The 23811-nt window shown below is 37.1% G+C and overlaps 1 protein-coding gene across 1 annotated transcript; it reads left to right on the forward strand.

The window, feature by feature from the left end:
* Positions 1 to 1820: 1820 nt before the first annotated feature.
* mrps5 (mitochondrial ribosomal protein S5) lies at positions 1821 to 23676 on the forward strand. The gene is made up of 11 exons (XM_082142794.1): positions 1821 to 1900; positions 6706 to 6834; positions 8328 to 8453; positions 9934 to 10167; positions 10883 to 10917; positions 18059 to 18149; positions 18562 to 18608; positions 18875 to 18932; positions 20488 to 20550; positions 21884 to 22020; positions 23181 to 23676. Exons 1-11 carry the CDS (start codon positions 1852 to 1854, stop codon positions 23403 to 23405), a joined length of 1194 nt encoding a protein of 397 aa, XP_081998920.1. The 5' UTR covers positions 1821 to 1851; the 3' UTR covers positions 23406 to 23676.
* Positions 23677 to 23811: the final 135 nt, after the last annotated feature.

The raw sequence follows: 23811 nt of genomic DNA on the forward strand, positions 1-23811 counted from the left end.
ATTGGAAAAGCTTGTGTTTGGATGCATGCAGGAACACCACGCTAAGATTTTAGACAGCATTTATCAGCCCGACAGCTCTGCAAACTCTCGTCCTCTCCTTTTCTTTCTACTGCTTTTTCCCATCAGCTGCCTTTCTCTGACAGCCTGGTTCACACTGTCACTTCCACTGAAGCCAGTCTGCATGTTCTGTATGAGTTCTCTCCCCTGCTTCCCCTCAATCCTGTCATTCATGCCTCTACTTGCTGTTATCTTGTGCCGTCCCTCTCTCCTGCTGAATTGAATGAGTGGTTCTTCACCCTCTGTACTTGCCCCCTTGCTCTTCTCTCTCTCTGAGTACGTCTCAGTCAGCTCCATAGGTCAGTAGTGCACTGCCTACGGAGTGACCCAGCATGACTGTCCCAAGAATCATGTTTAAAAATATTGAAATGTCCCTCAAGTTGCCAGAGGACAATCACAAGTGGAAAGGAAGACAAAGGCTTTTTTTCTTTTTTTACATAGCCTATGTATTTTTTTCTTCAGATTTTAATATATATATATTTTATATATATATATTTCCTTCCTTATGTGCATTATAGGTAAACAATCCTGCAAAAGCATAAAATAATTAGCAGTGTTATTTTAGTAGTTTTGTCAATAGTTATAGTTTGATATTATTTGTATATTTTCTGTTTTCACTTTAATTTTGGATAAAAGTTTTAGTTTTTTTTTTAAATATGGCTATACATACATTTTTATTTATTAGTTTTAGTTTATTTATTAGTTTTATTTATTTTAGAAATTCAAGTCAAACTACACAAAAATGTTCAGCAATATTATACTATTTGTTTGATGGCTTGCTTTATTTTATTTGTGTAATGTCTGAATTCATTTTAATGTGCAACCTCATAATCATGCCACTTAACCAAGTCACCAATGTACCATGCAATTTTTTAAAGAAGCCGCTTGCTAGTGCCCAAATTTGTGTTTATTTAAGTGCAATGAGATGCAGCCTCTTACACTTTTAATTTCCCTTGATATCCACTCTCTGCATTCCTGTTTATGAGCACTTTTGCAATGATTCAGATCCCCTAGTCACCTCTCTTCGGCTGGTTCCCCCAGACGCAACCTGAGCAGGACAGAGTCTGACAACAGCTGATAATAGAGCTGCTGATTAGAGGATATGAGTCTAGGCTCTGAGCATGCAGGTGTCAATCCTCCACTCTAACGCTGTGGCACAGACAGAGCGCAGATGGGTGTAATGTCCCAGAAGACACAGCTTCAGATCATAGCCCTGCAGCTCTTCACTGCCAATGTTGCATTTTTATCTTTTGATGGGGTAATTTCATGCGTGGGCTTAAACATCCAAAATTAGGTCCATAGCCTACTTATAACATATGCTTGACAAAATAGCCATAAAAAAGGATTAGGCTACGTTATCCAAAAATACTCACTTTCATGTTCCAAAACCATATGACTTTATTTTCTGATAGGGGTATTGTCGACATGTCTAAAACTATATCTAGGCTAACGTTTAAATATCTATAAAATCTGTTTTATGGGCTACTAAACTGTGGTTGTCATACTCACTAAGAGTTAATAAAGGCACGATTGTACATTTAACTACTCTGAAAATAATGAAGCTATTAAAAATGTGAAATGTTTTGAATCAGATACTGCTACAATACATTGTATAATATATTTCGGATATATTCCTTATTGTCTTTGAAAATTCCCAATAAAAACTGAAACTGCCATTCTCTTTCAAATTTTTTTTTTTAAATTTTATCAAAGATCAACGATCTCTTCTGTAATTCTGGTCAGGCACAAGTTTGAACAGCCCGCTTACGCTTAAGGACCCCTCAGCATCCGAACATGGCGGCGGTCACAAGGCTGTGCAGTGTCCTCCGGTTGTCATTTGAAGGTGCGTTTTGATTAGATCTCTTGTTGAATGAACTTTTTTTTATAACTCTATTGAGCGTATATCTTTATGTTTGGTGAGAGATAATGTAAAGAGTGTGTAGATTATAAGAGGTTTGAAGAAAAACTAGTGTGAACATGCTAGCGGTCCTTGTAAGAGCAGAAGAAATAGGATGATTTGCCTTATTAAAATCTTGTAGTAAATAAATACGTAACTCTAAAATGACATATCATCATATAGGTAGCACAAAATATCTGCCCTAAATAAATACCACCCTAGACATCCCTGCCAGAGCTGTCAGTCAGTTGTCATATTGACCACTGATATTTTAAGCATGTGTTACTAGTTACAGTAACGTTATGTGTCATGTTATCTTCAATTGTTATATTGTGTACACTATGTCTTGTCTGTTATTATTTGAAATAAGTATGAGATGACATTATGTGGAGAACTTCATGTAAGCAGTTGCTTAGTACGGGAAGTGTTCATGTGATACCATGACTAGTGTATTCAATATAGCCGTTTCAGAAACTTTGATATCATATCTTTTGGCTTCTTTGTTTTTATCAGAAGTGTAAAAAGTACCTGAAAGCAAATTCGAGTAAAATTACAGATACCTTAACCTTACAGTGAAAATGACTACATTACAAGTTACTTAAAAGTCATTATTTATAATACGACTCGAGTAAGTCCTATGCCCAAGTTCACAGACAAGGCTTAAGCCTAGTCCCAGACTAAAATACATGTTTGAGCTGTCTTTACTGAAAGCAACCTTGCACTGTATCTTAAAATGTGTCAGTGCTACAGCTTTTCCTCAATATGCACATCAGTAATGTATTTTTTTCTAAGCCATGTTTTTAAAAGCTACTTAAATGTCCTAATTTAGCTAAAGCTTAATCCTGACTTAAAGGCACACTATGTAAGATATTTGCATCAAAATATCCAAAAAACACTAAAACAATGTTATATATTTTGTTGATTTGTGTACTTGCATTATCCGAAATGTTTCTAAGAATCCAGAGAAATAATCAGTTTTAAACAGAACACGGCCCGTGTCCGTGTGTCGCCTATCAATGACATCATACCCGCGTTACACTCGATTTCCGATTTTATTTTGTAGAAACCATGGAAACACCAAAGGCGCTTTAATATATTATGTGTTTTATTAGACAGGTGAGCAACTGTTTGGATACATTCATCAACAGAAAGCGAATCATTGTTATACAGCTCAACACAGTTAGTCTTTTTGTTTAAATCTCGTTTTCTTGATTTACTGCGAGTACCATATTTACCATGCCTAATATCGATCTAGCTCACTGCAACAAGTGTTTTATATAGTAGCCGCCGAGCGAACGCACAGAGTAGCATTATAACAACTTTTATCACACTCAAATGTATCTAATATGATAAAACAGCGCTGCATTACCTCACATACGCATGGCAAGAAGAAGCGGAAGCGGTCGTCTGCGGTGTAATAAAAGCTCCATTGCTCTGAGCTGTGTGTCGTGCTTTTCTCTCATTAGCAGTTGCTCCAGCGGCATCGTTCCGCTCCAACTGCTTTTGTAACGTTAATACATCTTTAATACATTACCAGTCATCCATGAATATGATTTCTGCCTGATGCCCGTCGTATTTTCCAATGTCTGTAGAGGTGAAGACAACAACAAGACAACCATGATTCAGCAAAATCAAGCTACGCCTTTGTTTTGAATAAACGACCTCTAGTGGCGAAAAATTACATAGTGTGCCTTTAATCTAAGCCCTTTCTGTGAAACCGGGCCTTAGAGTATCTGATATTAAAGGAGAACTCCGGTGAATTTTTAAGTTAATCTTGATCGTTTTACCTTTGTGAGTACTGTCTATAGAAAAAAAAACCGAACCGGATCGGTGCTTGCAACGCGGAGCTGTTACAGTTAATGCCCAGAGCTCCCATTCAGCTAAAACGGCAATTATGGGGGCATTAACCTAAATAGTGTCTTTGTGCCTCTTAACAGACACAAAATGCAATTCAAATGTCTGTCCAACATGAACAGGGCCCTTACATGACAACAAGATGTGTTTAGCAACTTAGCCATTGTTTAAACTCACCTAAATAGTGTTTTAGACGGCTAGCTGTAGTCTCGCGCTGAAGTCCCGTGGGAACTCAGTTGTAGCCGGAAAAAGTGCGCGTGATTTTTTTCCCCCCAAACCACTTCAGCGGAAATCCCGCCCTGCAGCTGATTCTAAGGTTTTCATTGGTCATGTCAATCGTCACTGTAACCTAAACCAATTAAATCAGCTGCAGGGCGGGATTTCCGCTGAAGTGGTTTGGGGGAAAAAATCGCGCACATAGTGCAGGTGGGAGGAGCGTCGTTTTCCGGCTACTACTGAGTTCCCACGGGACTTCAGCGCGAGACTACAGCTAGCCGTCTAAAACACTATTTAGGTGAGTTTAAACAATGGCTAAGTTGCTAAACGCATCTTGTTGTCATGTAAGGGCCCTGTTCATGTTGGACACACATTTTAATTGCATTTTTTGTCTGTTAAGAGGCACAAAGACACTATTTAGGTTAATGCCCCCATAACTGCCGTTTTAGCTGAATGGGAGCTCTGGGCATTAACTGTAACAGCTCCGCGTTGCAAGCACCGATCCGGTTCGTTTTTTTTTCTATAGACAGTACTCACAAAGGTAAAACGATCAAGATTAACTTAAAAATTCACCGGAGTTCTCCTTTAACAGTACTTAAATATTTGACTTGTACTGAATATAGGCTCAAAGATGCACTACTCAACACCTAAGAGACATGCCTGTTAAAAACAAGAAAGCAAAAAAAACTTTGTCCAGAGCCATGTTAAAACGCAGATAAATCAACTCATCAACTTAGTAAGGTTAGTCGCCCTACATTGTCACTTGCTCTCATCCCTAATATTTCAACTTAATATTACATACTGCACCTTTAAGCTCAAGTGCTCAAAAAGGGAACAAGCAAACCAATATTCTTCAAAAAGGTTGCTTCAATATAACGTATTAAAAAAATGTTTTAAATGTTTTTAAGTAAAATTAAATAGTCAAAATTAAAGGTGCAGTGTGTGATTTTTAGCGGCATCTAGTGGTAAGGTTGCGAATTGCAACAAACAAAAGATACAGTGGCCAACATGAAAAGATGTCGTCTGAGACCAGTTAAGCAATGAGGTTTCTTTACAAAGATAAATTAAGACATTATGTTTACTTAATTATTCAGTAAAACGATATGTTATTGCTCATATTATTGTTGCTTGTTCATCATTGTGTCAGTGTTTTATTCGCTGACTTTAGCTAGCTTCTTTGCACGAAAAACAACATAGTGACGAAACGCGTTTGTCCATTTAGGGCTACTGTAGAAACATGTCGGCGGTGTATGTAGATAGAAATGGCTCATTCTAAGGTAATAAAAACATAACGGTTCATTATGTAAGGTCTTTATACACCACTGAAAACATAGTTATGTATATGATATTGCATTTCTGTCAACAGATCCTCCTAAATATTACACAGTGCACCTTTAAGTAGTCAAAGCCTACTTGCACTTGACATGCTGGTTTCGGCCTCATCACCGGCTGCAGCCATGTACATCTCCATGCATCTCATTTATGTCATTAATGTCAGTCAAGATATGTTAAAAACGGACACAGGAATAGAAATGGTGGCTAGCAACAAAAAAAAATCTGTCGCATTAATTTTGATCATGGCTTTTCTTAAAAAATAAAACTGAAAAATAAGTGGTTGTTTGCTGTTGTCTCACTAATTGAGTCATCAGGTTTGGCAGTCCTATTGGTGTTTTGATTTGACGGTTGTTGTCGAAGTCACTGCAGCACTGTGTGTCAAATCTTCTGACACTGCCAGAATTTTAATGGAGATAAAATTTTATCGCAATGGTCATTAATTGGCTGTCTGCGAAAACATCAAACTAGTGATCAAAGACTACATATTTTAGCCTAGGATCAAAAGAATCTTTTAGGATTCTCATAATTTGTCTCAGACTGCCAAATCATTAAAATTAAAATTGTACAGTGTGTGAACCCTGCTTTACTCAGCAAGGCAAGTTTATTTATATAGCACATTTCATACACAGAAGTAATTCAAAGTGCTGTACAAACAGGAAACAAATAAATAGGAATAAAAATGGCCTAAAAAATGTCTAAGAAAATGTTTTTTTATTTTTTTTTATTGTACATCACAAATGTACTGGAGCAAAGAGTACTTATTAAAAAATGCTAATATCTTTGATACTCAATCAAACTACAAAATAGTTATAAATATATATAGAGTATAGTAACTAATTACATTTACTTATATACTTTACACCACTGGTTTTTATTGTCTTTGGAACTCAGTAATTTATTTGTGTCTTAGGTGATCTGATGCAGTTATGGTTTACAATTTAAGTGTTTGGAGTAGATAGTGAACTATTTTATTTTATTTTTTTAAATGTCACCACAGTGAAATCAAAATTGGCGATTCTGTGCACAATGCACATTATTATAATTTTTTTAAGTCATGATGTGCCTTTGTCATTTTTAATCAAAATAACTTCCCTCTTGCAGAGACATCTCTTCTCTATTGATGTGTTACCGCTGCAACGGCGGGGCAACCTGTCATTCACATGTCACAATAGCAAACCACAGTCGTTTCCCAAAGGACTATATCAAGACTCCTGCCCTACATTTTCTCTTGTTTAAGAAGCTGCTTCACTCTGATATACGTCACAATAGGGGAGAAAAGACTATTGCAACTTCCGTTTTACGCCGACTTTAAGAAATGTTGTGTCCTCTGTCTCTCTTGTCACCAGGTGTCGGAGCACTGAGAGCTCTAGGGGACGCTGCTCACCTCTCCCACTTGGCCAGACGCAGTCCCACCCAGTATGCTCCAGTCACTGCCGCCCTGCAGCAGAACAGACATTCAAGCTTCTTCAACAAATGTAAGCATGCTATTATATGCTTTGTTTAGATGATTTTAGACGATCCCTGCATGTACTGTACCATAAGTTGCTTTAAGTGTCTGCTAAATGACAAGTTTCCAATCCGCATAGCGCAAAACATCTCAGCACAGCTTTATAAATAATGTCCCCTAGATATTTTGAAATGGTCTATAAAATCATACATTTTTAATGGAATTAATTACATCATATGTTGTTTAATTGCATGAAATGAAGGGCCTCTATTTAAATTAAATGAAAATAAATTATTCATTTAATTTTTATCGAGCCATCATGTTTTTTTTTTTCAATCTACTGGTCACAATTGAAAGCAGAACTCAGAAATGACTTGTATCCATGTAATAAATTTGTATTACATGGAATACTTGTATCCGAAAATAAATGCCATTGGGTCGGCTGGGTTTTTCTTTAAAAAAAAAGTATTTATGCATGTCGGGTTCGGGTAAGAAGTGATTCGGGTCGGCTACAGATTTTAGGACTCTAGAAGACCTCTAATCTGCAGTCCACAGCAATTCATTTATGGACCATGAATTTTTTTATTATATTTTAAATGTATTTTTCCGATGGTAGCAAAATTACTTATAGGTAATGGGGCACGGCTTGCTTCTACATGAATCTTGCTAGTATGGAGAATATTGTAGAAGTGATGCACAGACAGTCTTTTGCAAGTAAACAAACCATCTTTGCTGGACCATGAAATCTGAATATAAATATGACTATGATAATTTGAGTAAAAAAAAAAAAAAAAAAAAAAAACATCTGCTTAACAGCCCCTTTATTCTAATATATGCAACATCGTTTGTTCTCGCATCTCTTTTGCTTGTCTGCTTTCATAAGGACCTGCTCCTTGAGACATGAACAGTTTTTCATTAAAATAGTGCAAGCTTAAGAAAATTATACAATTATAAAGAAAAATCTGTGCATCCAAAAACTTTTAGTTTTGTTTTAAACTTTTAGAACTGCATAGGGATGTGCCTTCAGCATCTCTCTTGCAGATGGTGTGGTTGAGTCTACCAGCATAAGTGCGTTTTTGAATGCTTCGGTTTTATGTGCGTCAGTGTGTATTGGGGATGTTTGGTTGTCAGATAGAATTATGAAATTTCTTGAACTGCTTTTGTTGGAATCGGATGCTTCATTAGGCCTGGCAGGCCTCTCGGTCTCATCTAATTAAGTCCTAATTAAATCAAAACAACATCAAACAACTCCCAATGTCCCAGATTACCAACCCCTCTCCACACACACACACACACACACACACACACATAATATGGATAAAAGTTCATACTTGCATGGTAAAACCAACAGCTGAAATTTACATTTTAGTGTGCAGTTGTTAAATACACTGGTTAAAATGATACCAAGGGTTTATTATTTATTCTTCACCTTATTTGAGCTTGTTCGAGTGCTAATAGACTGTTAGTGATGTGTTGCTGTAGGTGTGTGTGATTTTTATTCACATCCATTTATTCCCTTAGTGACAGCGGATGAGCTTTGGCGGGGTGTCCTAGCCGAGTCCGGTGCTGGTGCCAGAAAGGGAAGAGGAAAGAGAACCAAACGTAAAATGAAGAAAGATCTCAACAGAGGCCAGAACCTTGGAGAAGGTACATCCCACTTTTGATCAATTTACTACTTCCTTACTAAATAAACATTTTAAAATCTTACTGACCCTTAGCCAGTTTAAACAGTAGTGTACATGGCCATTTTGCCACTCGAAACAGGCTGTTTTTGCTACTGTTTGCTACTTTTAGACTTCTAAATTATCTCTGTTATGATTGTTTAATCCTCACCATTGTAGTTCACACTACCGTTCATCAGAAACACTGTATAAGCATGCATTGATATATAAGTGTGGACAAGTAAATGGTGATATACCATTTTACGATCTGTTTTTGCAGCATACAAATGATCTGAGTGAACTGAGTGAGCTTGTGTAGTGAACTTTTAAGGCAATGTATGTCTGCATTAGAGCTGTGCTATTTTGGATAAATTGAGAATCACAATGTTTTTGTTTAAAATAGAGATCATTATTCTGAATAGACAACTGAACAAATTTACTAGAGGTTCTGACATAATGTTAATTGCTGCTGTCTTTTAAAAAAATATTTAAGTAATTTGAATTCATTAAAAAAAGCAGTTTTAATGAATGATTCAATGATTCGCTCATAAAGACTTTACTTGTTTCATTTCTTTACTTGTTTCTTCCGGATAATTAAGCATTTTGGAACAGTCACTTGTTGCTACCTACTGGTGTAACAGTGTAATTGATATGATATTTATTTGAAGTGTCAAGTTACTTTCAAAAGGTGATTTACTCTATCGCTATCGTAGACATCAGTGTTTATGTCAGGACTATAAACTTTTATCCAAGTTCTTGATCATTTGAATGTTTTTAACACATAATGATATTGCGTTTTTTAAAAGACTGTTTGTGAAGACGTTTCATACCTATACATGACAACTGTTCTCTCAGTGGCAGCACAGCACCAATTCAAATTTCGAAGTTCGCTGCGATCATACTTGTCAAGTTTAAAAGACATAGCCGAATCATCGTCATTTAGGAATAACAGCATGTGGGTGTTTGAATCAAGATTGTGATCTTTTAACGATTAATCTTGCATCTCTGGTCTGCATAGTACATCAAACATGAAGGAAAATGCTGTTTAATAATAAACTCTAAAAAAAGAAGTACTTTTATTACCCACACCAGATTTGGTTTTCTCTGGACAGATTTAAGGCCAACACTAGATTAAAATGGCTATAAACAGCAATAACCATTAGCTGTCCATTTCTTGAGGTGTTTGCGCCCACCATTCCAGTTAATGAATATCAATCACGGCTTCAAGTTTAGAGGTTTATATCTCCTGTTGGAATCTAACCATCTTCTAAGCTGACATCACTCACTGAGTGCCACAGTTATCGAGTGCCATTATTTACTTTCACTTAAAAAGACCTCGGGGGAATCTATCGATTTATTTTTCTCCCTCTCTCACACTCTCTCATGGAGGCTTTTCTTGAAAGAAGGTAGAAACCTATAGTAACATTAAGTGCATGCACTTAAATGGTTTCTTGTGTCCTCTCCAGGTCGTGCTGGCTACCTGTGGCCCGGTCTGAATACTCCGGTGTATAAGGATGGGTCCGTCCAGAAACCCTCGCAGCGGGGAGAGGCAGAGCAGAAGGAGGTGGCAGCAGCCCTACAACGCCAGAGGGATGAATGGGAAAAACGCAGGAAGACCAAGATAAAGAAAGAGAGAGGCTGGACCGGCTACTCCTGGGGTGGGATAAGCCTTGGCCCGCTGGATCCGGGGCCCAACGGAGGTGTGTGTACCTTTTTGATTTGTCCCATTCTACTGAAAATTCTTGGTCAAGGAGATGTATAGCTGTATACTTGAGTTATAATGAATGTATCTGAAATGGGCAAACGCTTTTATTAAAAAGGGTGTGTACACAATCTCTGACCATATAGTAAGATGAATGGCGCAACACCTGCATCTACACGCTTCGGTTGCTTTAACACTCAGACACGGCGAAACGAGATGCAGAAAGTGCAATCTCCTTGTAATTTACACAGCTGTTCATCTCTGTTCTGCCGCTCACCATCTTGCCGTGCAAATGTATTTCCTGCCGTCTGTTTGGCCGATGGGATGTAGGTGCAATCTCTAGTAGTCGTGGTGATGGATTGCCCAGCGACGGTGAGGCCTGGAGTCTAAATCATGTCTAGATCTGTTTCAACAACTTCTCACCCCTGAGTCACAACAGCAACACCCCCTCCTTTAAATCGAGGAAATATGCTTGTCTCAGAGGCAAAATGAAACACCTGTAATGAGTTACTGCAGCAACCGAAGAGCCCTGGGGTTAGAGGTCATAACAGAACACTCACCTAATCTCATTTAACACGTTTGCTGTCCCTGATCAAAAACATATAGGCTGTGTGAGCCCTTTTCACAATCTCAACCTGTGCTAATGACTTTTGGTGTTTATTGTCTATTATAAAAAGGTGTGATTGTGCTTTGTCCTTTTCTTTTTCTTTTAGAAACTTACGAAGATTTTGACTCGCGCGTCATAGAGGTGAGTACGAACTGAACCATGTATTTTGTAAACATGAAACTGCATTAAAATGTACTTGTTTATCCCCCCGCCCCCCTTTAATCTGTTTTAAATTTTTGTAGTTTATAAAGGCCGTTCTACAGATGAATGTTGCAAATTAGCTTTTGTACAAGCACTATGATACTTGCATTGAATGGCAATGGCAATTTTCCAGTTGTTTCTATGTGTATTGAATCTGTCCCTGTTCAAATAAACCATAAATAAATTCGTGAGTGAAAGGGAAAATACTTCATCAGGATTTGATTGGATTGTGAATTATTATAAGTTAATATTATTTCCCCCTACCAACGACAAGAGATTGAGTTTTTGTGCTGGTTTGGCCTTTCTGGTTGATTTATCTACACAATAGCAGCTTGTTTTTTATTTTATTTTTAGAAATCAATACTTTTATTTAACAAAAATGGTTAAATTGATCAAAAGTGACTTTAAAGACATTTCTAATGTTGCAAAAGATTTGTCAAATAAATTGTTCTTTTAAACTTTTTATTCATCAAAGAATCCTGAAGAAATATAGTCACAGTTTCCACAAATCTGTTTATAATTAAGCAGCACAATTACTTGATAAAAGTAAGAAATGTTTCTTAAGCACAAAATCAGCATATTAGAATATTTTCTGAAGGATTATGTGACACTGAAGACTGGAGTAATGATGCTGAAAATACAGCTTTGCCATCAGAGGAATAAATTACATTTTAAAACAAATTTAACACTTACATTTTCCCTTGGCTTCTTTTCACTGAGGTCGTCACAGTGCATTTTTGGATTGCTTAATCCACAAAGGATACACACTGTGTTGCCTTAGAATTGCCAAAATGAAGTAAAATGCTTCAAGAGGCAGCATCATTTTGCCTACTATTTGGAAACAGCCTTTATGTCGAGAAAAGGCCTTAAAATGCTGCTTAGGAAAGGAGGTAAATAGGTTTGGAACAGAGCTAGTGTGTTAGTGATGATGTCAAAGAGATGTTCTTTGGAGATATTTGCAACATTTCATCTTTTTTTGAATCCAAGAGAAAGTGTTTATTGTTTGGTGTGTGTATCTCCCTTGTGTATGTGAATGCATGTGTGTATTTCAGAGCTTCTGAACCAGTCTCTTGAACTCCTAAATGGGAGGCAGTCGGGGCACAAAATCTGCTCTGCACAAAATTATCATGTAGTGTGTAGTATCAGGAGAATTATCTAATTATACACAACAATGAACGTTTGATAAACAAATCTCTGTGTAGAGCCCCTGGCTGGCACCACAAGACTCATTTGGCAGAGAAATGTTGCTGAGTTTAGAAAGGAAATCAGAACAACAATTCACCTCGGGTCCTCATCTCTCTTTCACTGTCTTTTTGCTCTTCTGCATTCTCTGTCTTTCTTTTGTCCTCTGATTCTTTCATTTACATAAAGCTTTGTTGGCAAAGAAGTGGACAGCTTTACAGCCAAAGCTTTTTCTTCCCTATCTGAACACTGCAAGGAATCAAAATGAAGGCTGATGATTTAGGGGAATTGTCCTCTTTTTTTCTCTTTCTCTCATTAGCTGTGTTTCAAAACCTAGGGATCTGATTTCCCTAGGTTATGCACCTGCCCTAAGTTAACCTGAGGGCGTCTCTTAATCGATACTTACAACTTGATATACTCTACTGGGCGTCTCCTCTTCAATACCTGCTTCAAGTCGGAAAACGCCTTGCCCCCTTTGAACACTTGGGAGTAAGGTCTCTAGTGTTCCACTTAAGCACCATCACTTCGGAATGGAAATAAGATCTTTAGTGCTCCAGGAAACACTGTCACTTGGGAATGGAAGTAAGATCTATAGAGTCTAGTCGGCCGCGCAGCAGTAATCAAACAAACTCCGAACAATGCCTTTGAATATGCTTCAATCACAGCCGGGTGGATCTCATATCAATCACAGAGAATCCCTTAGATCAAGAGAGTACAACAGTTTTTATAGAAGTGTATGGCAAAGGTGACATGATTCATTACATTATTTGATCTTATATGACTGGTTCTTCTTATTTATAATTCTTTGTTACTAGGTAAAAGCAAATTTGGATTCCTTGATATTTCAGCTTGTTGCTAGGGTCACGAAGTTTAATATTTCAGTATGATTTTTTTTGTTTTTAAAAGAAGTCTCTTCTGCTTACCAAGGCTGTATTTATTTGATCCATAATACAGTAAAAACTGTAATATTGTGAAATATTATTACAATTTAAAATACTTTTTTTAAATTTATTTTTTTATTTTAAAATGTAATTTATTCCTGTTTTGGCAGAGCTGAATTTTAAGCTTCCTTACTCCAGTCTTCAGTGTCTCATGATCCTTCAAAAATCATTCTAATATGCTGATTTGGCCTTCAAGAAACATTTCTTATTTTTATCTACATTGAAAACAATTGTGCTGATTAATATTTTTGTGGGAAATATGATGCATTTTTTTCAGAATTCTTTGATGAATAGAAAGTTCAAAAGAACAGCATTTATTTAAAATATAAATCTATTTATAAGTGTCTTTACTGTCTTTTTTGATCAATTTAATGCATTTAATGCTTGCTAAATGAAAGTATTAATTTCTTTCAAAAAAGAAAATCTAACCCCACTTTTTTATTTTTTGTGCAAGGTGGAAACGTACTTCCATGATGTTTAATTAATTCAATAATTACTGAATCAAATCCACCTTGGATTTATTTTTTCCACTGAGCTTGTCACCGTGCATTATAGGATTGCTTACTCTATAAAGGTTGTTTGCTATGCTGCCAAAAGGATGTGTTTTATGAGGTTGCGTAATTAAGTTACCTACTTTTTGAAACCGAATTCACGTCAGGAACAGTGATGCCTTAAAATACTGCCTACAAAGGCAGCTCTCTGGGGTTTAGAACAGAACTATTCTGTTGCTCTGTCTTTTCCCATCTCTCTCGTTCTGTCATTTTGATTGACGTTTTAGGGCCGCTGGCAAAAGTGACTAGAATGAACCACCACATACTGTGAGTCAGACCCCCTCAGTCTTTTGCAGTGTCCAGCACATTAGCTCTGAGTCTGGAGAACAACATATCGCATGTGACCGGGCACATGGTGGCGTGTTGTCCTCACATTACCCCCAGAGCTTATGAGAGAACCCAGTGCACACACAAGCGGGCTTGCACAGAAATGAAGAGTTTTTGCTGTTCTCCAGGACCTCCGTTTCTGGATGCAGATTAATTTGAAGTGGTTTTGAAAAGCTTCGTGACATTTATCAGACATGCATTTAAAGTGCTGCGCTTTTCCTTTCCTCCATCTCGCAGTCTCCTGGGTGTCCTAGACAAGGCACAAGTAAAGTCTGAAAGGGCCCTAGTACTTATAAAGCCACATTAATTAAGCCAAATATTTCCTGTAAACCCAAGAACCTCTCCCAAGGACACACGATGTCTGCCAAGAGAGAGGGAAGAGAGCCATAGTGCTCTAGAGCGGATGATACATGAGCAAGACTGAGAGAGCGAGACAGACAGAGCAGGGCAAGAGAAATGGCTGATAGTTAAAGGAAAGTGATAAAAAGATAGAATGGTTATGAAGATAAATTAAAGCAAGAGGAAGAATTTTACAGTTTTAGGCTCCCATATGCAGTTCATCATGTCTTGTAATAGTTAAATGATCTCATTTCCCTTTGCCGCATCTTACACACCATTTCACAGTCACACTTAACATTGTCAAGTTAATTACATTGTTATTGTCATACTACTCTTATATACTACATTTTACACCTTAAAATTGACTAAGTCTAATGCATTAAAAAACCTAACAAACAACCAATTTTAGATGTAGCAAGGCCTGCAAATAATGCAATGCGTTTTAACTTTCGTTACAATTATTATAATTCATTAAAGGGATAGTTCACCCAAAAATGAAAATTCTGTCATCATTTACTCACCCTCAAGTTGTTTCAAACCTGTATGAATTTCTTTTTTCTGCTGAACACAAAAGAAGATATTTAGAAAAATGTCTGTAACCAAACAGTTGATGGACCCCATTGACTTCCATAGTATTTTTTTTTCCTACTATGGAAGTCAATGGGGTCCATCAACTGTTTGGTTACTGACATTTTTCAAAATATCTTCTTTTGTGTTCAGCAGAAAAAAGAAATTCATACAGGTTTGGAACAACATGAGGGAAGGTTACGGAACAGTTGTCATTGTAAATACACAATACTAACGAGAACTGTTAATAAAACATATGGACGCTGATCCTGATGAATAGAATGAACATCATACCTGCGTTCAAATCCTAGTTTATTGGTACTTTTTGATCATTTCATGACTCACTAATGGACAAAGTAACTATGATGTTGCATTCTTGTAATTTAACCGCAAAAAAAGCATTCATTGTGAACTGGCCCAACAAGTTAAGAAAATATTGTTAGAATAATGACACTGTCCATAATAACCTGTCGCCTTTTTAGAATGCCGTGTCATGCAAAAGGCTTTGCAAAAGACTCTAAAACAAAAACATCCTTCTAGCGGGTTTACATTGAAAAGTACACTGTAAAAGTAGCGCAGTGGAATGGAAAAGTGTGTTCTGTCTGACAGAAGAGCAAAGTCTTTTCAGAAGAGGCAACAGCTTTCATTCTCATGCACTTTATTCTAAATGTTTTTTGTTTTTTTTATGAAAGGAGTTTTCTTGTTGTTTCTTTGACTACACTCCATGACCCACTCAAAACAGTCTCACGACCCACTTTGGGGTTGTCCCACCGGTTGAGAAACACTTCTTTATGCTGTAGCCAAGCTTGCATTGTCTACATATTTTACACTGTAGTCCAGATTACTTTCTAGACATACTTTACACTCTATGCTCAGTCCCATACATGCATCATTTCATTACACATACAAACAATTTCTCACCAAAGCGGTTTACATTGTGCTATGCTCTCTTTAGCATGTATTAAAAGATACAAAATGAGCACTGTGACACCCAAATTTGCAACAGTATAGTAAACAATTGGAAATTATTTCTAATTACAAATGGGATTTGAGAAGAGCTATATTATATAATCTTGGTTCGCTAATATGTCTGACATATCTTTATTATGAGGATGTAGTGCATGTAATTTATAATGGCTGATTAGCAAAGATAAACACACTCATGTGCATACAGAGGTGGAGTTGTTGCATTTCATTAAAATGATAATTGCGGGTTAGGACAACGGTTGCCGTGATTACATAATGACATGACCTAGACCAAGTACAGCTAATGAGAAGATGTGTACAGTTATGTGTCGATACAGACCTTTGTGTTCGGTTTTCCTTCAGATGAACAAATGTTTTGCTTTTACCGAAGGTGGTGTGTATGTGTTTGTCTAAGCAGTCTGAACAGATGGCATGTGTTTCAGCATCGCACTGACCAAATGCAGGTGGGAGTCTCCCCCACCCAACTCTTCCTCTCTTTTTAAGAAAACATTGTTGTTCTTTTTGTCCCCTGTCATCGTTTTTGTTTAGTGCTTCCATTTGAATAGCACAGTGTGCTATTACTGACACCTCAGTGATCTAGAAACCGAGCAAATGACTACAGTGGATCTTAGAGAGAGTGTCAACAATTATAATATCTAGCGATTTAAGTTAGTGTGAGATAATGAAGTAGTCACATGTATTTCATTGGATGCACAGTGGTTCTCAACCTGGGTGCACTAGAGATGCAGATTGGGTTGTTGGGTGATTGTTTACATACTTGGATTCTAGAAATAACCCATTTATCGATAGACCTTTTACTGGCTTGTATTGAGGTAAAAAAGAATGACTTGGTAGTAAAATTAGTTAATCTTAACAGTGTAAATGAATCATTTGGGGTCAGTATGATCTTATTGACCCTAAAGCTTTTGAACAGTGTTGTATTTTTTCAGTTATGCACTTGTAATGAGATCCCAAAGTGTAGAGTTTAATTGTATGAAGTTGAATTTCAAAAAGTGACCAAAAGGGTAGAGAAGAATCACTGATAAACAGAAAAACAGCTGAACATGGGAAATTAATTGATACTGAAGATTTAGGGCCACCCTTGGCAATCTTATGCATGTGTGCCACCATCACCATTTTTTTATTTAGCTGTTTACTATAGAGATGTTAATCTCCCTTGTGTTTGCATGCAGAACTACCTCTTGTGGTAATCCTTATCCTCACACAACCTTGTCTATTTAATTATGAACTGTATGAAAGCCAAATAATCCAAATGAACCATGCAGTGTGGATAAACCATGTAAACTGGCCTAGTGGGTTGCACAGGGGCACTTTGAGTGATGTAGTTATTTTGCTGTCAGAATACTACTTTATTATAAAAAAGAGGAGACTCTACTGCAACCAAGGGTTTAAAGCAAGGCTTTCTTGCAGAATATGAAGAGTATGTATCGATACGAATATAATAATGAAACAAGATATGGCACTTCAAAGGGTTGCCGACTGCTGGTTTAGAACATAATCAGCTATATAACTTTTGTGCTTGAGCTCTTTGAACAGTCTTAAATCCACCCTGTAACTTCATCTGAACATGTTTAGTTCTTGCCAGTGGGTGGCTTTTTCTTTCAGCACAAAGATCTCATCATATCAATAATACTCCTACAGCAAACCTTACATAACAGATTTCAGTAAGGAGCGGGAGCAGGTATGCTTTTATTCTGTATTACTTTATACTATACAATTAGAGAGAGAGAGAGAGAGAGAGAGAGAGAGAGAGAGAATGACTGCAAAATCCTGAGCCACCAGGCACTGTTGCTGTGCAAATGAGCGGGCCGGAGCGCGTTAAGGGTTTTCTGTTAGGACGGTATCGTGTTAGCGGCCCCTTTGCAACGGAAGTGAATCAATCAAAACTGACTTTAGCTGGACAATAACTTTATTCTAGAGCTGCTGTAAAGTCAAAACAATCTCTGTTACTTTAATTTCCTATTATCACTGTAAAGCTGCTTTAAAACAGTCCATATTGTTAAAAGTGCTATATAAATGAAGGTGCCTTGACTTGCAGAATTTCAGATGCGTTTCAATGGAGCATATTAGCCTTTTCTAATGGTTTATACTGCCTCCTGCTGGTTGCTTTAAGGAAGTACACTTAAAAGAAATCGACCCCCTGCAGCTATTGGCAATCATGTGTGATGTTTGCCATTTGATTGACAGGTCAAGAGTGTGTTTAACGTCACAGCCAAAGAGAGCAGGAAGAGATCCATCAGTGCTCTGGTCGCTGTGGGCAATGGAAATGGAGTCGCAGGTAAATCCGGACACGTGCACCTTTGATGATTCTCTAACCTGAATTTCTTAATCTAGATTCAGATCCTGTATACATTTTTTTTTCTCATTTTTTGACCTCAATTTTAGCAATAAATTCACTCATATGAAAATAACACAGCAATCTTAAAAATTATGATTATTATTTATAAACAAAACATAAGATTAATGCAATTCCTGTCCTTCATAAAGTTAGAAAGCCTTGTGTGTTTATTAAATTAGCCTCAACTAGTTGTTCAGATAACTCACTGACTAGTCGGTTTTGAAAATATGCACTTGTGCACTTCTTAAGTCTGGAGTATATGGAATAATGCAGTAGTTTAATATGAGGCTGGGGAAAATACAATGGCCATAATCAGTGTCGATGAGCTGTTTTGTTCTCTGCTTCCCTGCAGGGTTTGCACTGGGGAAAGCAGCAGACAAGAACACCGCACTTAGAAAAGTAAGCCACAAGTCACATGCATACATTATTTCACGCCCACCCAAAGTCACATAACGGACACTCATTGCAGGCACAATTCTCCTCTCAAACAACCTGAGGTTAAATGACTTTCTCAAGGGCACAATAATGACAGAACTGGGCTGTGAGCTCAAGAACTCCTCCGTTCCCATGGTACACTCTGAACCTTCAGCATTTCAGTGTTAGAGCTACCAAATTAGGTTACAGTGAAATCATCTTGACATTAAATACGCTGCTTTGTTTTACAGGCAAAGAACCGAGCCATGCATTATCTCTACTACATTGAGAGATACAACAACCATACCAGTGAGTCACATTCTACTCTGTGTGCAAGTGTTACACACGTGCGTCACTGTCTATCATATAACAAACAGACATTGTAAATCACTCCTGTATATGTGCCCTTGTGCAGTTAAAGACGATTCTAGTAAGGATTCTACTGTGTCGCAGCATTAATCATTTACATATTTAGTTTCCATGTTTTAATGTTTGTATTTTGAGAGCCTTTTTTGGAGGGGTGGGTGATGTATATTGAATTCATAACACTTTCACATTGATTTTGCTGGCAATATGAAATGAAGCAACGTCATTAATATATTAATATTCACTTTTTACTGTTTTTTATTTTAAAGGGGTGGTTTATGATTTCACTTTTCTAACTTTAGTTAGTGTGTAATGTTGCTTTTTGAGCATAAACAACATCTGCAAAGTTACAACGCTCAAAGTTCAAAGCAGAGGAAGATATTTGCTTTTAAAGAAATCGTTTTTTAAGGACTACAACAAACGGCAGGTGGGAACTACACGACATTCCTCCCGGGTTAGTGACATCACTAACCCTAAAACCCCCGGGAACACGATTTATAGATTATCATGACAGAATATGCTAATAGAAGATACAACACATAAACTACATAAATTCATCAACTCACCATTCAGAAACGTCCTGTTGCATTCTACATGTTGTCACTTCTTCTTGAGTCTCTCCATTATTGTCTGACTTCCGTTTGAACATAAACATTGACATTTTCAGTGCATTTCTGTGTGAGGTAAAAGAACACCAGCTCTTGAAGCTCCGCCCCCTGTGCCGGGAGGTGCAGCTTTTAAAGGGACAGACACAAAAACAGTGCGTTTTTGCTCACCCTCAAAAAGTGACACATTTAACATGCTATATAAAAATATCTGTGGAGCATTTTGAGCTTAAACTTTACATACACAGTCTGGGGACATCAAAGACTTATTTTACATCTTGTGAAAAGGGCATTATACCACCCCTTTAAAAAAAAATTATCAATTGTACAGTACTGCAAAAAAATGGTTACCTCGTTTAAAAAAAGAAAACTATTTTCTAAATAGTCCTATTTTCTATGTAATTTACTAAAATTACAATGCATTTTTTATACACTAAAAGATTTATATTTCAAATAAATGTTTTTTTTTTTGAGATCCTGAAATTTTATTTATCACAAAAATATTAAGCAACAACTTTTTTTCAGCATTAATAATAAGAAATGTTTCTTGAGCACCAAATCAGCATATTAGAATGATTTCTGAAGGATCATGTGACACTGAAGACAGGAGTAATGAGGCTACAATTCAACTTTGTCATCACAGGAATAAATTACCTTTTTTTTATTTACTGAAATAGAAAAGTTATTTTAAGTTGTAATAATATTTCACAATGTTACTGTTTTTATTGTATTTTTTTTAATCAAATTTGGTGAGCAAAAGACATTTTCAAAAACGTAAACTAAACTTTTCAACAGAGGTTTATACTCGAGAGAGAAAGTGTCATATGACTCTGAGTTTGCAGACTTCTCTTTCTATGTGTTGTCAATGTCTATCTTTTCATCCTCATGTGCAGTATATCATGACATGGAGTCTAAGTTTAAAAGGACCACACTCAGAATGAAGAAACAGAACAAAGGTAACTCGCACACAATCAATCACAGTTTGCGTAATAACAGAGCTGTGTGCTCAGTATGTTAGAGCTTATCCTGTATGTTTTGCAGTATGATTCTTTTCATATAAGAGAATCTGTTTCCACATACATCCATCACATTTTCAAATCCAAAACCTAGTAGCATGCTACTGTGCCCACTGTGGATCAGATTTTGAGAGGTATGATCTCTGATTTTATGACTGTGTGCATCACTTGTGACGTCAGTCAGTACTGCATGTTAATAGTGCAAAAATGGCAGTTATAAAAAACGTTGTAATTTCAAACTGTCAAGCACATGTATCAGATTTCCCTTCACGTCTAGTCTGAGCCACAATGGATCTAATGATTTCAGACATCAGAGCTGAAATTATGATGTTCGTATTTGAGATGGAGTTCTGAGTTCAGCTCTGATGTAACTCATATCCTCAGAGTCCATGTCTTACCTCTGACACTTAAGTAATGAAACCTGGTGGTAACTGTTATGATTGGACCTGAAACTCGCAGAGAACCTGATCTGCCACCTTTCCCATCTGTAGACTCTGTCTTGTAATGTGTTTAATATTGTTCTTGAACACAGCCGTGGGATCACACTTACTCTGGATGTCTGTTCTTTTACTTTCTCTCCTCCAGTGTTAATCTCACTCATGAAAATGTCAATTGACTAAGGTTTTTTTGATTCAAGATGAAACTAGATATGCAATGTGATGATAAACAATTTTAATAAAAATGTACCATTAATGAAAATGTCAAGATAAAAAATAGCAAGGTATTAATAATGCACATGGTCTGTAATGTACTACCTAACCACATACAGTATAATGGTCTTAGTTAAAGGGATAGTACACCCAAACAATTGTATTCTTCCATCATGTCATTCCAAACCTGTTTGAAAACTTTTTTCCTTTGGAATATATTTTGAAGAATGTTGGTAATCAAAAAGTTTCGGTTACTGTTGACTTCCACTGTATGAACGAAAAAAAAAATGAGAGTCAATAGGACCTGAAACTGTTTTGTTACCCACATTATTAAAAAGATCTTCTATTATGCTTCACAGAACAACGAAAGACATAGAGCGACATGAGGATGAGTAAATGATGACAGAATGTTCATTTTGGGTGGACTCTATCTTTAGATGTTATTTTTGTTGATTAAATTGTGCCATATAAGTCTCAATAAAATTACCTGATATTAATGAACATGACAGTATTGACAAAGTCTTGACTAAATTTTGTTTTCAAAAGTAAAAAACGAAATAAATAATAACTTAGATCTTTAAAAAGATCTTTACCTTCTCCCTTTATTGTTTTCTCTCTATCAGGTTATGGTCTGCATTGTCATCGGGCAGTGATCACTCTCTGTAAACTGATTGGGATAGAGGATATGTACGCAAAAGTAGACGGTTCGGTCAACCTCCTCAACATCACCAGGGCTCTCTTCCATGGCCTGGCCAATCAGGTGAGAGATAATAACAGTACCATAACCTATAAGATCAGTCTCTGTACACGTCTCAGTGGCTTGTTTGAAATAGTGACTGTGATTTAGCCAAGTATGGTGTGTCCCTGCATCAACATCTTTGGTAGCCTATTTACTGACTATTTGCTTAAAATATAGCAATGTTTACTTGTTGAAAAATACTTGCCATTGTTGTAATTTTGATGATAAAACTTAACTGGTTTAAATAAGTAGCTGTAGTATTATTAAAGGTACACTGTGTAGTTTTTTAAAAAGTATTTTATTAGCTAAAATCAATATTCATAAATATGTCCGCATTGGTGTAAAATGACCTCTGCCAATGATCTGACTTATCCTTGTAAGCAAAGAATTTCTCATCTTTATTTACACTGAAGCCTCCTAGGACTTACCCGTCCAATGTCGTTCCACCATTTTGAAAAACTATAATAGCAGAGAGGGACAAAAAGCATTAGCCTACCTCAACGCGTTTCCACACCGCGTTTTCGTTCAGAGCCAGCATCACGTGACTGAAACCAGCTGAAGCGGATAAGGAGATCAGTGAGAGGCGCTTGTCACTGCCCTGGCAAATTTGAAAGGCTACACTGCACGGTACTTCATAATGCAGGATCATACTTATGCTGAGCCACAGGAGAAGGAATTCTCGTCGTCAAAAAAGCGTGACCGGCGAAACCTCGTCACCCGAAAGAAGTTTTTCAAGAAGTTTTTTATTGTGGAGTCTTATCAAAGTAATTTACCTTAAAATAAACTAATAGAAGGTGAATTATTTCAATGCTACTCAAAAGTGCAATCAAAGCATAAAAGTGATAGTATACTTCTCTCCAGTGGGGCAGATGATGTTGTTGTTGTTGTTGTTTTTTTTTACTCAAATGATGTTCACCTGCAGCATTTGTGCTGCGTTTGATAACCCTTTTTTAAAGTAACGGAAAGAGTTCAGGCTAAATCCATGTAATTCCAGTCTTCACTGCTATCCCGAGTCCTCTCTCATTGGATCCCAGAAGAAGTGGGAATTGTGCAGAGAGAGAGTGATCACTAGTATAGACTAATCCATTGTTCACTAGGACCTTAAGTATGCATGATCACAGGAAACTAAGGACACTCTAAACTGGCTTGGAACTGACTTCCTCTCCCATGTCCCTCTACAGGAGACTCATCAGAATCTATCTGATAAAAAGCAGCTGAATGTGGTGGAGTTCAGGGACGAACAGGGCCCTCTGCCCATCGTGGTGGCGCGGCCGGAGCTCGGCGCCCGTAAGGAACCTGAAGCGGAGGACGATGTGCCCAACCCACGTCTGCACTGGGCTGATGTGAAGGCCGCACAGGGCGTTAAGAGATCAGTGTGGGCAGGGGTTAAAAGGACCATCTGGTGATCTGAACGGGGATGTCCAGCTAAAACGCACTGCAGGCCGACTCTCTAGTACCGAACTGACAACCATTTGCTGGGAAGAGTGTTTGGGGCATGTGCTTGGATTGGAACCATGCTGCTAAACTACCATTTCACCAAACAGTTAAAGTTCAGAAGTAGCCCCAGAAATGTGTTGATGTGTCCATAACATGAACGAGGAGCGTGGAAGTGAATGCAGACTTTGTACTCACTTACCTAAGACTGTAAATGCACCAATAAATCTACATTAAAACCCCTTTACATGTCAGATTTTTTATATTTATAATAATTATATATAATATATTATTTATATATATATATATATATATATATATATATATAAAGCTTTTGCACAGAATGCGTTTTTGCATAAAAAAATGTGAGATTCTGCA

The sequence above is a fragment of the Leuciscus leuciscus genome (assembly GCF_965113295.1).
Source record: "Leuciscus leuciscus genome assembly, chromosome: 17".
NCBI lineage: Eukaryota > Metazoa > Chordata > Actinopteri > Cypriniformes > Leuciscidae > Leuciscus > Leuciscus leuciscus.